Source organism: Vombatus ursinus, unplaced genomic scaffold (assembly GCF_900497805.2).
Source record: "Vombatus ursinus unplaced genomic scaffold, bare-nosed wombat genome assembly UNPS02014973.1, whole genome shotgun sequence".
Lineage (NCBI taxonomy): Eukaryota > Metazoa > Chordata > Mammalia > Diprotodontia > Vombatidae > Vombatus > Vombatus ursinus.
Genome location: NW_020954751.1, coordinates 11,198,924 through 11,215,563, shown reverse-complemented (window position 1 = coordinate 11,215,563; position 16,640 = coordinate 11,198,924). Strand labels below are relative to the sequence as shown.

Sequence of the window (16,640 nt, the reverse complement as noted above, 5' to 3'; positions counted from 1 at the left end):
ATAGCCTGGACTTGAACTCAGGACTCCTCTCTCCAAGCCTAGTGCTATTTTTGGATCTACCCTGCTATCATTCAGACCTCAAGAAGTTACCCACTCGAATGCAAAACATCACAACTGCTGAGTACATGGAGCATATTTAACAATTCAAGAAAGTAGCATTGTCCCCAGGCACTGACACCAGGTCTTCATCACCTCCCAACTGGACTATTGCAATAGCGGGCTGATTGGTCCCTCGGTGTCAAGAATCTCCCCACTCCAGTCTATTCTCCAGTCAGCTGTTAGACTATTCAGTCAACTTCTGTGGCTCTCCATCACCTCAAGGATCAAATATAAAATCCTTAGTTTGGCATTTAAGGCCCTTAACAGTCTAGTCCTTTCCTAACTTTCCAGTCTTCCTATACCTTGCACTCCACTGTATACCTTGGGATCCAGTAACAATGGTTTCCTTGCTGTTTCTTGATATTGACACTCCATCTCCCAACTCCAGGAATTTTCTCTGTCCCGCATGCCTGCAAGTTGCTTACTTCTCACTTCTCTGGCTTCCTTCAAGTCTCAACTAAAATCCTGCCTTCTGCAAGAAACTTTTTCCTGATTTCCACCTTAAATCTAGTTCTTTCCTTCTGTTGATTATCTCAAATTTACCATATATATACACACACCTTTTGTTTGTACATAATTGTTTGCGTGTTGTATGCCCCATTAGGCTGTAAAGTCCTTGAGAGCAGGTTCTGTCTTGCCTTTCTTTGTATCTCTATAGTACATGGTACATGATAGGCACTTAATAGATGCTAGCTGACTGACTGACAAACTGACTAGCGTTGTATAATTGGAAAGACTAGCACTCAGGCCAAAGCACTCAGAAGACCTGGGCTCTAGTACCCACTCTACGACTTTCTGTTGATGTGACCAGTGGCAATTCCTTGACCCTCTTTGAGACTAAGTTTGTTTATTTGTAGAAAGGAAATAACAATACCTGTCCACCACACAAATAAGATTGTTTATTTTCAATTACACCTACTCCACCACTAGTATTTACAGAGTCATGGATCTACAGCATGAGGGAACCTCAGAAAGCAACTAGACTAACTTCCTCATTTTACATGTGAGGAAACTGAACCTCAGAGAAGTTCAATGACTTGCCTAAGGTCACATAGGTCTTAAACATCAGAGGTGAAGCTTGAACCTAGGTCTTCTGACTCTGGAATCAATACTTTTGCCACTCTCATGAAGATCTGATGAGAGGGTAGGCCTGGAGTTGAGAGGCATGGCTTCAAATCACAGCTCTGGTGCTTTACTAACAATGTGCCAATGGTCAAGTTACTTGACCTCTCTGAGACTCAGTTTGGTCACGTGTAAAAGGGATCACTTTTCTAGTAGAACTTGAGGTCAATTAACTTTCATTGTATATATGGTGTAGTGGGAGGTGTATTGGACTTGGGGTCAGAAGACTTGGCTTAGGTGCTTGGCTCTGTTTGGGACAAGTCATTTAGTTCCCTCTTCTATAAAATAAAATAAGTGGTTTTTACACTGTCAATTTTACAAGATCATTATAAGGATCATATGAGACTTTGTATGTAAAAATCACTTTGGAACAGGAAAACACAACACCGGTTCAAGCTGTTATCATTTTAAAAGGCAGAATTGCATAGTGTATAGAGTCCTGGGACCTGGAAATTTGGATTCATATAATGCCATTGAGTGATTAGCTATGTGATTATGAAATCCTCTAGCCTCTCTGAGACTCAGTTTCTTCCTCTGTAAAATGGGAATACTAGAGTAAAGGATAGAGTACTATGAAAAGAGTACCCTAACTACAGAAAGGGAAAGGCTGCACAGGTGTCCTTGGAGCTATCTCTGTCTGAGAACAAGAGCAGTTAGAAACTGCTGGTCTTAGCAGATTCCCCACAGTTTACCTTGAGGGTAGAAGGTGATTAGAAATTACTAGTCAGAATAGACTAGGGATCCTAGAGTTTCCCAGGGACTGACAAATGCCAAACAAAAGAGCTGATGTTTGATCCTGGGTGTGCAGGTTAGAGATTCTAAAGGCTTTCTTTCCCTTTCTCTCTAGCTATGATTGTACTTTTCTGGATGGTGACACCCCATTGGAATGCTGTTCCACAAATCCCCTGACAGGTTCTCATTTTATTTGCCGCCGAAGCCCCCGGCTCCTCACCAATGGCTATTACATTTTGACAGAGGACAGCTTTCTTTCTGATGAAGATGGCAACATCACTCTGAGTCCCACTCAGACGAGTGTTGTATACAAAGAGAATTTGGTCAGGTAAGTCAGCAATGTCCTATCTGTAGGGCATTGTGACAAGTCTATGACAATTATGGCACATGAGTCTCCAGCACTTCAATATTTATGATGCACATTCCTTCCAAACAAAAATATTAATCCCATTTTTCAGATGAAGAGAGTAATTCTCAGAGAACTTGAATGAATTTCACCAGATCACATAGCTAGCTAGAGAGGAAATATGGTGCAAGGTAGAATAAGCTGACTTGTAGCTAGAGAGGTCTGATACATGCTGACTGACTTGGCCAAGTCACTTGTGCCCTAGGCCAGTGGTCCACCAAGTGTGTGGTGGGGTTTGAAATAAGCTTGGGGGGATGTGGTCTGATTTTCAAGGGGTATGTGATTAACCAAGGGGAGGGTAGTAATATGTGCTGTATCCCACCCTCCCCCTTCCCCAGCCAGCTCTAGGCTTGTCTCCAAAACAACTATACATCTTAAACACTCTCCCATTCTGACCCCTCCCGCCTCTAACCTTCCATTGCTGTGTTGGGTGGGTTTCTCTGAGCAGTTATAACCTACCCTAACACAGCTATCCACAGCACATTCACAGGCAAAATTCCTTATGGTCCCAACTCTCCCCCTTATCTGTCATCTCATGGCCAAAGCTGACATAACTCAATGATGGGTTCTGAATTCTGGGACACTGGCTGCTAAGTAAGCCCCTGAAACATTATTTTCATTTTTCAATAGGGAAGAACAACTAGGGGAGGATGAATAGGCAAGAATAGGATATGATTACACTAACTCCACCCTCCCCCATTGCCACCCCTCTGTGGAGGGCACCACAATTTGCCTCATCCCCTAGGTTCACAACCTTGATGTCATCATGACTCCTCAATTTCCCTCACTCCACACATCAATCAGTTGCCAAATCTTGAAGTTTCTACCTCCCTAACATCACTCACATCCAGTCATTTTTCTCCGCTTACCTAACCACTGTGCTATGTTAGTTGTTCATTATCTCTCCCTGGACTATTATGATAACCTCCATCTTGGTCTTTCTGCCTCAAGTCTCTCTGCATATCAACATGTTCCCTATTCAGGGGCCAAAGTCATTTTCCTAGAGCTCTAGCTGTCTGAGATCAGCCATCATGCTTATGCAGAGCCCTATAGTGATAGAGGAAGAAGAGAGTCTGTAGTTAAAACCATGTCATTAGCAAGGGCTCAGGATGCTGGGGCTTTTGTCACTAGGTCTGGATGTGTCCTCCCCATTCTATGTATTCCCAAGGGAGTCATGCACTAACCCAACGTGGCATGACACTGAACACACTAGAGGGATGAGTGGTGATGAATCTGTGTCCCCAGGTCAACAGCAGATGTGTCTTTGACAATGTTTTCTGGACCTTTCCCTTTTCCCCAGGGTATTTCAGGGTCAAAATTCAAAGGGATCTGATAGTTAAAGGTCAAGGATTCTTTGAAAAAAAAGGAGTGAAGTTACTAGGGTAGAAAAGTCTGAGCAAAAACAGTAATTGTCTTCAGACATGTCAGTCAATGAACATTTACTAAGCACCTACTATGTGGCAGGCACTGGACTAAATTCGTGTAAAAGGTTATTGGATGATAAACAACTCAATAAGTTTTTTGTCATTGGAGGTAACAAACATGAGATAGCAAATCTGGGCATCAGGCAAGGTATTAGGCTAGATGACCTCTGCTTTTTTTAAAATGATAATAGCAGCTGGCAGCTAGTTGGCACGGTGGGTAGAGTGTCAGGCCTGGAGTCAGGAAGACTCATATTCTTGAATTCAAATTTGGCCTCAGACACTTGGTAGCTGTGTGACCCTGGGTAACTTACTTAATTTTCTTTGCTTCAGTTTCCTCATTTGTAAAATGATCTGGAGAAGGAAATGACAAACCACTCCAGTACCTTTGCCATGACAACTCCAAATGGGGTCACAAAGAGTTGGACATGACCAAACAACAACCATAAATTTACAAAGTGCTTTGCAAACCTATAAATGTTAGCTATCATCATTACTTATGTGAAGTTTACAAAAAGTTTTATATACATCATCTCATTTATGCCATGTTTATCAAGCATGAATTACAATTGCCATTTCTCCCCCTCCCCATCTTACAGCTGAGAAAACTGATGTTCAATGACTACTAGTCATTCCCTTTGTGTTAGAGGTAGGATTTGAGTCTAACCTTTCTTGGCTCCAAGACCAGACATCTTTTCCATGGACCATCCTGCCTCTCTACTCAGTCATACAGCCAGTCAATCAGCTCAGTTCAAGATTCTAGGGAGCAGAAATCTGAGTCTCTTTATGGCAAGGATTGCTAGATGTTGCAGTATTGAAGGCAGCATGGTGTCATGGGAAGAACGCTGGGCTATGAGTCAGGAGACCTTAGTTTTAGTTCTGATTCTTCTGCTACCTATATTTTGCCCTGGGTAATCAATCATTCAAGAAACCAATATACATTTATTAAGCAGCTACTGTGTGCTAAGTGCTGGGGATACAAAAAGAGGCAAAAGACAGTTCCTTCAAGAAGCTTGCAATCACTTTGCTTCCTGGGTCTCAGAAGCTGCACCACATGATTGCTAAGATTCTTTAAGTTCTAAACATTATGACTTGGTTGTAAAAGAAGGATGAACAATTGCTATCTATTATAGTCTTTATAAACAGCATTAGCTCTCATATGTCTTGTTTCATTAAATGAAGGGATTAAATGGAAACTTGAAAGAGGTAACCTTAGAACAAATAAGGATAAATATTACTTTATGGCCTGAAAAGTAAAAATGCAAAGCCCATTACCTCCAGAAAGTGTCATAGCTTGAAAATGTGAAAAGATTCAGGAAGGATTTAGATTAATTACTGAATCATAGAATTTTAGTACCAGAAAGAACCTTAGAGATTTAATACAACCTTCTTATGGAGGAGAGATCTATAAAAAAGGAATTTAGGGTCCATTTAAATTCTAATTCAAAATCAACATGCATTAAGTCCCTATGGTTTGTGAGGCCCTGAACCAGATGCTGGGAATTTTTTTTTTTTAATTTTTCTTTTTTAGGTCTAGACCTGTTATTTCATTGATGTAGGCACTTTCTACTGAGGAAATTCCTTCCACCAATTCAGTCCCAAAACTCTTCTGAAAGTCATTGATTTAGAGAGTTAGAGGTAGATGTTAGTCACATAGCCAGTGCATGTCAGAAGTGAACTTGAACCCAACTCTTCCTGACTCCAAAGTGAACTCGCTATCCACCAATTCTCTGGCACTGAGGATGAAGAGCTCCTTTCCCTCAAAAAGCTTACTGTGGGAAATAGAACACAAATTTGAAGAGGGAGAAGCCATTTATAACTGGGAGAACCACGTAGGGAAAGCCCAGGGAGTAAGTGGCCCCTTAGTTGAGCATCAAGGGATAATAAGGATTCTGAGATCAGAGATGAGATGGAAGTGCATTTAAGGTATGAAGAATGGCTTGTGGGAAAGTGTGGAAGTAGAAGGTGCTAGTCAAGTTTGGATTGGAATAGAAGAGCATCTGATGGGGAGTAATATGAAATATAATTGGGAAGGCAATTTGGAACCAGACTACAGAAAGAGAAAGGGGTTAAATGCCAGGCTGGGGAGTTTTAATTTTATCTTCTGGTAATGGGAGTCACTGAAGGCTTTAGAGGAAGGGAGGAATGTGCTCAAACCAGCGGCATAGGAAGATTGCTTTGGCAGCTGTATAGAGTTTGGATTGGAGAGGAGAGAGACTCAAGCAATAGAGTCAACTTCTAAAGCTATTGTAGTAGCCTGGCTGAGAAGTGATAAGAAACTAAACGAGGGTGGGTCTATGGGAGTGGTAGAGAAAGGGACACAAGGGATGCAAGGGATGTTGTGAAGCTAGAATTAATAAGACTTGAGTACTAATTGGGTAGAAAGGGGAGGGGCAAAGGAAAAGAAAGACAGGCATAATTCTGTTGTTATGAACCAGAGTAACTGGTACCATGGTGATACCCTCAACAGAAGTAGGGAAGTTTGGAGGATAGGTAGATTTTTTTGATGGGGGGAGGGGAGATGAGTTCTATTTTGGATAACTTAAGTATGAAATGCCTGTGGAAACAACTGGGGACGATACCTGGCTAACAATATGTGACTAGAGTTCAGCAGAGAGATTAGGACTAGTTGTTATTGTTGACGTTGTTATTGAGTTGTTTCAGTTATGTCCGACTCTTCGTGACCTCATTTTTTTTTGCAAAGATACTGCAGTAGTTTGCCATTTCCTTCACCTCATTTTACAGATGAAGAAACAAGCAAACAGGGTTAAGTGATTTGCCCAGGGTCACACAGCTAGTAAGTGTCTGAGGCCAGATTTGAACTCAAGAAAATAAGTCTTCCTGACTCCAGGACTGGCACTCTATCCACAGTGCCACCTACCTGCCTCAATAGGGCTGAATATTAAGATATAGAAATCATTTCTTGATTTGCTAGCTAAGTAGAGAAACAGCCACCAAGGCAACACTAATTTAGTTAACAAATAGTCAATAAACATTTATTAAGTATCTACTATATGCTAGGCACCATGCATGGGGAGAAGACGAACCAGAGAAGGTACTTAACTAAGAGGTGATGGAAAAGTCAGAGAAGTCCCAAAGTGGTGCAATCAGGTGAGAAGTGAGGACATCTGAGCTGATCTTCCTCCTTAAATAAAGGTTTTGGAGTTCATGGCTCCCACCCTCTAATCAGAAATGGTGATGACAAGGAGTTCCAAGGCTGATGAGATCTCAGAGGATGATGAGATTTTCCCAATAATAAGCTTCCTGGGGCATGGTAGAAAAATCAGAGATGTCCCAAAGTAGTGCAACCAGGTGAGAAATGAGAAAAAGGTAAACTACATGATGTGAGACCTAACCCAAGCTGGATCACCCCATTGGGAGAACAATAAGCAGATGAAATGATCATTTCATTGTAAGCATTTTTTATCTTATTTAATATTTTATTTTTCCCAACTACATGTAAAAACTATTTTAACATTCTTTTTTCTTTCAAATTTTGAGTTCCAAATTCTCTCCTTCCCTCTCCTCCTCCCCATTGAGAAGACAAGCAATTTGACATAGGTTGTACATGAGTGGTCATGCAAAACACATTTCCATGTAAGTCATTCTGTGAAAGAAAACACAGACAAAAAAAACCTCAAGAAAAATAAAGAAAAGTAAAGAAAAAGTATCTTTGATCTGCATTCAGGCTCTACCAATTGCTTCTCTGGAGATGGACAGCACCTTTCATCATAAGTCCTACAGAATTTTCTTGGATCATTGTATATCTGAGAATAGCTAAGTTATTCACGGTAGATCATCATACAGATAACCTACATTTTGGTGTTACTGTGTACAATGTTCTCCTGGTTCTGCTTATTGCACTTTGCTTCGTTACACATAAGTCTTTCCATGTTTTTCTGAGATCATCCTGCTCATCATTTCTTAAAGCACAATAGTATTCCATCACAATCATATACAACAACATGTTCAGCCATTCTCCAATTGATGGACATCCCCTCAATTTCCAATTCTTTGCCATCACTGAAAGAGCTGCTATAAATATTTCTATGCACATAGGCCCTTTTCCTTTTTTTTTTTTTAATCTCTTTGGGATACAGACCTAATAGTGGCATTGCTTGGTCAAAGGGTATGCATGGTTTTATAGCCCTTTAAGCATAGTTCCAAATTACTCTCCAGAATGGCTGAATCAATATACAACTCCACCAATAGTACATTAGTGTTTTAATTTTCCCACATCCCCTCCAACATTTGTCATTTTCCTTTTCTGTCATATTTGCCAATCTGACAGATGAGAGGTAGTAGCTCAGAGCTGTTTTAATTTTCATTTCTCTCATTAATAGTGATGTAGAGCATTTTTTCATATGACTACAGACTACTTTGATTACTTTGTCTGAGAACTGCCTGTTCATATCCTTTGACCATTTATCAATTGAGGAATGACTCTTATTTCTATAAATTTGACTCAGTTTTCTATGTGTTTGAGAAATGAAGTCTTTATCAGAGAAACGCACTCTAAAATTTTTTCACAATGATTATTACCAACTATGTATTTCTCTCCATCCTATTTTCCCCTGTTTATCCCCCCTCTCTTTCTCTCTCTCTCTCTCTCTCTCTCTCTCTCTCTCTCTCTCTCCCTCTCTCTCCCTCATAGTCCATTTGAATATTTGCAGTGAAAATATCTCTAAATTTGCACATTTTTTCTTTTGAGTTATTGTAATTCTGATTTGCTCATAGAGAACAGAACCTTCTTTAATGTAGCACACCATACTAGAGACTTCTGTGCCAGTGTCTCTCATGTCTTATAATTGATACCAAAATTCTTCAGGGAGACCTTGAGAGTGTCCTTGTACCATTTCTTCTGACCACCATGCAAGCACCTGCCTTAAACGAGTTCTCCATAAAATAGTCTTTTAGGCAAAAGTACATTTGACATTCAAACAATTGGCCAGCCCATTGGAGTTGCACTCTCTGCAGTAGGGTTTGAATGCTTGGCAGTCTAGTTTGAAAAGGGACCTCAGTGTCTGGTACCTTATCTTGCCAGGTGAGCTTCAGAATCTTCCTAAGACAATTCAAATGGAAGTAATTCAATTTCATGGCACAGCATTGGTATACCATCCATGTTTCACAGGCATGCCACAATGACATCAAGCACAATGGCTCTATAGACTTTCAGTTTGGTAGGCAGCCCAATTTCTCCTCTCCCACACTTTTTTTTCACAGCCTCCCAAACATTGACCTAGCTCTAGCAATGTGTGTGTCAACCTCATCATCTATATGTACATCCCTGGAAAGTATACTGCCAAGATAAGTGAACTTATCCACCACATTCAAAATTTCTCCTTTCTGATGGAGAACCTCTGTTTTCTTGGTGTTAATTGTTAGGTCAAAATTAGCACAAGCAGCAGAGAATCCGTCTATATTCCATTGCATCTCAGTCTCAGAGGCTGCACTGAGTGCGCAATCATGTGCAAACAAAAGCTCATGCACCAACTCTTCTTCATTTTAGTCTTGGTTTATAGCCTTTTCAAGATGTGAAAGAAACATGCAGACTTTTACAATTTTTAAGCGGTATATCATATCTTTCCATGGCTATTGACCGAAAGCTGTGGAAAATACTCAAGTTCACTCTTTATTAGTTTTTAATTTAAAGCCTTTTATACTATCTCTTGATTTTTACATGATTGAATATATACCTCCTTCCTCCCTTACCCAGCAAGCCATCCCTTGTAACAAAGAATAAAAAAGAAAAAGAAAAAAAAGCATTTCTGTAAAACAACCAACACATCAATGGAGTCTGACTATACATGCATATACATACATAGTTAATACATAGTCTCTTACCTCTGTAGGAAGGGAGGTGCATTTTTTATCTCTTTTCTGTGGCAAAGCTTACTCATTATGATTATACTCACTGAGTTATTTGCTGATTATTAAAAAACATATTATAAGGGGATGAAGAAAGCTTTCATGCTGAAGGTGAAATTTGTCCAACAATCTTCTGATTGTTAATATTAAATGAGTCATAAAACAATGAGAAATATCTTTGACAAAGGTCTTCTTATTTATCACAGAAGGTATCTTTTACATAGAGTCTAAATGAAGAGAAATTCCTTGTGGATGATAAATTAATCAATTCACCTATGGACCTTTGCCCTGGGGCTGAGCTAAATTGTTTGGTGATTGAATGTAAATTCACCTAGCCCACTGTATCCCCAGATAAGACCATGCTTCCAATCTCATCCAGGCTTCCACCTGGACCTCTTGTCATCTGCCCTGGCCTTGCCATTTTTGCTAACCTGAAGCAAAGCTGTCTTTACTAGTGATTGAGTTATAAACTTTCTCAACCCACTATATATTCAGCTAACCCCAGACCAGACTATTGTCTCATCCCATCCCATTCCATTCATCATCAACCCAGGCCACCTATATGCCCCCTCCCCTCTTTTCTCTGCCAACTCTCTATCCCCCACATTTTGTACCTCATAAGCTAGGCACGATAATCAAATTCACATTACCATCCCTTCATGAAAGAATGTGTCAGTTAACTGCCCAATGGATTAATTCACCATCCCCATGATTTCTCAGAACATAAAGCCTTTACATGACCACTACTGTTGTTCAGTCGTTTCAATCATGACCCCATTTGGGGTTTTCTTGGCAAAGATACTATGGTGGTTTGCCATTTCCTTCTCCAACTCATTTTATAGATGAGAAGCTGAGGCAAAGAGGGTTAAGTGACTTGCCCAGGGTCACATAACTAGTAAGAGTCTGAGACTGGATTTGAACTCATGAAGATGAGTATTCCTGATTCCCAAGGCTCTATCCACTCACCCTGACCACAACCCTGCCCTGCAATATGTGCTGTCTCCACCAATTAGAATGCAAGCTCTTAGAGGATGAGGACTACTTCACTTTTCACTTTTGCATTCCCAGTGCTTAGTGTAGCTTCTCACACTTAGTATGTGATTGATAAAAGCTTTTTCATTGATTGATTCAGTCATACATGAAGTTCTTCAGATGCCCCTTTTGGTGAATGCCATTGTAACTCATTGCATAAAACTCCAGGTACTCCAGGCAGTCCTCAGTGAGATTCATGACCAATTGGAAGAAATTGGTTTAACAACCCACATAGGAAAAATCAAGTGTATTAAGAACACTTCTGTTATATGAAATTCAGTTCGAGTCAACATTTGTAAGTATCTGCTGTGTGCCAGATTCTGTGCTAAAAAAAAAAAGAGTGCTGGATATAAAGATGAAAATAAAACTTTCTTTGCCCTTGAGAAGCTTATAGTTTATAGAGGGAAGTGGGGTTCTATACATATAGAAAAATAATACAAAATATGTAAAAAGTAATTTAATTATACTTTAGATACATTTACACACATATATAAATAGGAATAATATGGATATCTAGTCAATCGACAAGCATTTATTAAATGCCTGCTATGCGACAAGGATTGTTAATCTATGAAGATAAAAAGAAAGTCCCTACCCTCAGGAGGCTTACATTCTAATGTGTAATTAAATGTATACATATAAGATACATACAAAGTAAGTGGGAAGTAACTTTTCAAGGGAAGGCTGAATGCATTATACATTTGTAGGGGGGGTACCCTTTGATTGCCTTTCCCTCTGTCCCCTTTTGAACATGCTTGATTACCATTTGTGATGACCACATTGAAGCTGGGCGGGGAGAAAACTGTGGTGGGAGGAACAAGATTGCAACCATGTAGGACTCATTTTTTGGTTATCCCCTAATTGGCTGCTGAGCTGGAACTCCATAGATAGGCTAAAGGGATGACCTGCCCCTGGTCTATCTTAGCTGGCTCCCTTATGCCTTCAAAATGTAAGCAAGTGTCCCTGGGGAGGCAGTGGCTGACAAGTATGGAGAGCAAGCCAAGGGGATTAGTCACCCCTTTTCTAGCTCAATAGCCAATTAAGAGATTCAGTGATGAATTATACATGGCCAGAAGCTGGTCCCTAGGCATCCATATGGTAACCAAAAATGACCTGAGCATCCTCCAAAAGGGAGGCAGGGAGAAGGGTACCCAGTACACAACAGATAATACAAAGCAAATGGGGGGTGGGGCATAGACAATGGAATTAATTTGTCAATTCTTGTCTCAGGACAGACACTGAATATGCCCAATGAGTTGAGCTTAAAATGGAGTAGGAGAAAAAAATAGGCTTGATTGTTTTTTGGAAACTGTTTTTTTGGAAACTCAAGCTGTTGTTTGTCACAAAAATCCATCTTTTAACACTAGTAATTTTCCAGTGATATAATATGGCTACAAATCATGGAATACTACAATCTCTGAGAAGCCAAAATTGTGGTTGACCCCAAGAAAAAATGAGACATATGGTGATACTGGTGGGGTGGGTTGTAAGCAGGTTGCAACATATTATGAATAACTACATAAATGAATGAATGAAAGGCATTTATTAAGCATTTGCTATGTGCCAAGCACTGTGTCAGGCACTGGGAAAAAAATGCAAAAGCAAGACAGACCTTGCCCTCAAAGAGCATACATTCTAACGGGGGAGACAACAGATATAGGGCAACAAAGGCCATGAAAGAGAGTTAAGGTTTCAGAAGTCACAAAGATGGTAAGTAGAACAATAAGGCAATACATTCATATGTCCTTTCCAGAGGTACTGTTATTTGATTATAATTCTTAGAGTAAGTGGTGGAAAATGGAGGTGGGGATTTGTATTCAAGGCGCAGTATAATGGATATTATCTAAGAAAAGAATGACTGGAAAAAAAAAGGTGAGATGGTCCAGTAGTAATAGATGACCCACAAAATGAAGTGGTATACATGGAAAAGGTCAGAAAATCCAGAGGAAAGCCTCCAGTCCATTTGTTGAATTTTCAAAGAAGGATTTATGGTAGAACATGATCAAGAATCATATAAGATAAGAAGACATGAATTGGTTGCCATATGAGCCAAGGGAAGAAGTAGACATATCAGATTGTGAATCCATTGAAGAACTGAAACCATAGAGACTTAAAGCCTTCCAGCGGTCTTACCAATACTTGCTGTTGGTCACTGTGAGGATCCCAATTAATGTCTTAGATGCTTCACTACAAAGAGGAGATCTAATCCAATCTGTACCATCTTTATGACTGTGAAATAAGAAGTCCATATTCATATCCTGGGTGGTGGTCTTTCATCTGTGTTGCCGATGGACAGAAAAGTAATAGTAATAACACTTTATATTTGTGAAAACACCTTTACAACCACCATTTTATTTGATTCCTAGAAAACTATGAATTGGAAGGGATCTAAAGGTCATAAAGTTTAGTCCTCCGCCCAGTGGATAAATTTTTGTTGTTCAGTCGTTTTTAAGTCATGTGTGACTTTTCTTGACCTTTTTTGGGATTTTCTTGGTGAAGCTATTAAAGTGGTTTGCCATTTCCTTCTCCAGATCATTTTATAGATGAGGAACTGAGGCAAACAAGGTTAAATGACTTGCCCAGGGTTATACAGTTAGTAAGTGTCTGAGGCCAGATTTGAACTCACAAAGATGAGTCTTCTTAACTCTAGGCCTAGCACTCTATCTATCTACTGCACCATCTACCTTCTAATAACAACCTGGACAAGAAAGTATCTCACTCTTACTCAAAGATAATGACCCTGTGTGGTCAATAGGTCTTTATAATATTGGTTCCATTATATAGATGGAGAAACTGAGGGTCAGAGAGTTTGAAGTCACAGAATTATAAAGGACCTCAGAGGCAATCTAATTCAGTCTATACCTGACCAGAAATCCATTCTACTACATCCCTGACCAGTGGCCATTCAGTCTTCTTTTGATAAGATTCCAGGGAGGGGGAAACCCAATACTTCTGGAGACAGCCCTTTTGGATAAGGGTCAAATTGTCAGGAAGTTTTCCCTCACATCCAGTCAAAATTGGCTTCTCTACAATTTCCACCCATTGGTACTAGTTCTGGCCTCTGAAGCCAAGTAGAATAAATAGAATTCCTCTTCTACATGACAGTCCTTCAAATTCTTGAAGTGACTTGTCCAAGGTAACTCAGCTAGTAAGTAAGTAGAGGGACTGGGATTCTAACCTCATTCTAATCCTGGTAGTTTAGTGCCCTTTCCCCCGTAAAGCTCTACTCCCGTCCGGCAGGTCTGAAACCTTTTTTTCCATTAATTATTTCCAGAGTTCTTAGGTGTGCAGTAAATGGAAAGTACATGATACTACCTATCCCATCTCCAGGTATTTTCATTGGCTGTCCCCCTTGCCTAGAATTTTCTCCTTCATCTTCACCTCCTTAACTCACTGACTTCGTTCAAACCCCAAGTAAAACCCAGCCTTCCACAAAACCCCATTCTCCATCCTTCTTAATGTTGGTGCCTTTCCTCTGTTAATTATCTCCAACTTAGCCTGTCTATATTTCATTTGTACATAGATGGTTTTAGGGTTTTTCCCAACTAGATGGTAAGCTTCTTGAGAGCAGGGACTGCCTTTTTGTCTTCCTTTGTATTCCTAGTGCTTGTTAACTAACTGACTGAGTTTAGGTGACACTTTGATTTTGGAACAAGAGGAGAGAACAACTAATCAATCAGTCAACAAGCATTTATCAAGCATTTATTATGTGTCAGACACTGTGCTAAGCTCTGGGGATATAAAGAAAAACAAAAATGCAGTCTCTGATCTCAGGGAACTCACATTATAATAGGGGAGAAAATTTGTAAACATTTATGTACCTAACAGATAGATGGATAGATAGATAGATAGATAGACAGACAGACAGACAGACAGACAGGTAGATAGATAGATAGATAGATAGATAGATAGATAGATAGATAGATAGATACATGGATAGTGGAAAGTAATCTCAGAGGAAAGGCACTAGCAGTCAGGGGGAAGGTGGTTGGTGCAAAGGGAGAGGACTGATCAGGAAAGGCTTCTTACAGAAGATAAGGTTTGAGATGAGTATTAAAGGGAGCCAGGAAAACCCAGTAGGCAGAGGTGAGGAGGAAGAACATTCCAGCCATGGGGGACAGCCAGAGAGAATGCCTGGAGCTGAAAGATATAGTGTCTTGTTCATGGAACAGCCAAGAGGCCAATGTCACTGGATTAATGTCACATAGATTACATGGAGGGGAGCAAAGTGTAAGAAGACTAGAAAGACAGGGGAGGGCCATGTTATGAGGGGCTTTATATGTGAAACAGGATTTTATATTTTATTCTGGAGGTTAAAGGCAGCCACATTTTATAGAATGGAATGACATAGTCATACCTGCACTTTAGAAAAGTAGCCTTGGCAGCTGAGTGGAGAATGGATTGGAGTAGGGAGAGATTTAAAGCATAGAGACCAACAAGAAGTCTACTGTAATGGTCTAGGTGTGAGGTGGTGAGACCCAGATAGATCATTTTGTCTTCCATTTTTTTCCCAGAATATTCAGGAAAAAAAAGAAAATCCGCCGTTCTCTCTCTGAGCTATTCAATCTCAGTGCCTCTAACCCTTGGCTTCGTCAAGGTGTTTTTAGTGATATGGACTCTTCCCCAGGAGAAGATGTATGGATTGAAGGAGCCAGTAACCTTGAGGATGTTTATCAGTTATACAAGGATGGTAATCAAGGTACTCTCTCTCTTTTTTTTCTCTCGATCTCTCTCATCTTCCGTCTAATCTTATTTTCCCTACTACATACAAACATGCATTATTTTTCCCAGCTTAAAAATAAATTCTACCTTGACTGATGTCAATCCGTCAAGTTATCATCATATATCTCTCCTTCTGTTCATAGCCAAAATTCTCAAATAAAAGTCATTTAAACTTGTCTTCATTTCCACATCTTCCACTCACTTCTCAACCCTTACCAACAAGGCTTCTGATCCCCAATCCCACTACTTTATTGAAATTTATCCCTAAAGTTATCAAGAATCTCTTGGTCACTAAATTTGATATCTCTTTCTCAGTCTTCATCCTCCTTGACCTTTCCATATCTTCTAATACTGTTGGTCACTTCTCCTCTTGGATGCTCTTTCCTCCTGAAGATTTTGTGATGCTACTCCTTCCAGATTCTCCTCTTACTTGGCAGATTTCTTTCTATTCTTTTTTATTGGATCATCATTCATGCCCCACCCACATCAGAGATGGCACAAACAAGCTCTGTCCTGAGCCCTGTTCTCTTTTCTATATCATCTTTAGGTAAACTTATTGCTTCCCTTAGGTTCAATAATCATTTCTATTGAAATCAATAGAATCAAATCTACATATACTAATCTCTCTTCTCAGCTCCAGGACCATATCAACAACCCCTCTACTTCAATGTTCCACCTCAGACTTAAAAATATCCAAAATGGGACTCATGATATTCCCCACTAAATATGTCTCACATGCAAACTTCCTCTATTTCTGTGGAGGGCACCAAAATCCTTATAGCACCAGGTTTGCTTCTTTGGGATTATCCTTGAATCCTCACTTTCCTTTAACCCCCAAATAAGTTGTCAGCTCTATTGATTCTCCCTTTATAGTACCTTTCATATCTGTGCCCTTCTCTCCACTCCCAAGTTCTGGTTCTAATCACCTCTTGCCAGAGCTATTATACTAACCTCCTAATTGATCTCCCTATTTCTACTCTCCTCTCCAACCCACCCTTCACACAACAGTTGAAATACTCTTTCTAAAGCTAAGGTGTGACCATTTCACTCACTTCTTTGGTGGCTTGCTATTATAAAATATAGCCTCTTTGGTATTAAAAGTATTCCTTGATTTAAATCTGTCTCTAGCTTTATTTTCTAATCTTATTTAACATTATTCCTCTTTGCACATCTACATTTCAATCTACATTTCAATGAAAATTATTACTTGCTTTTCCCTAAAGTCAATGTTCTGTCTC

General features: G+C 39.8%; 1 protein-coding gene across 1 annotated transcript in view; it reads left to right on the top strand.

The window, feature by feature from the left end:
• LOC114030675 (protein tilB homolog) overlaps positions 1–16,640 on the top strand; it is a 211,032-nt gene that overhangs the window by 10,962 nt on the left and 183,430 nt on the right. Inside the window, exons 5-6 of the mRNA XM_027845530.1 lie at positions 2,069–2,281; positions 15,195–15,379. Of these exons, the coding sequence (XP_027701331.1) occupies positions 2,069–2,281; positions 15,195–15,379 (398 nt within the window). The remainder of the gene's footprint in view (positions 1–2,068; positions 2,282–15,194; positions 15,380–16,640) is intronic.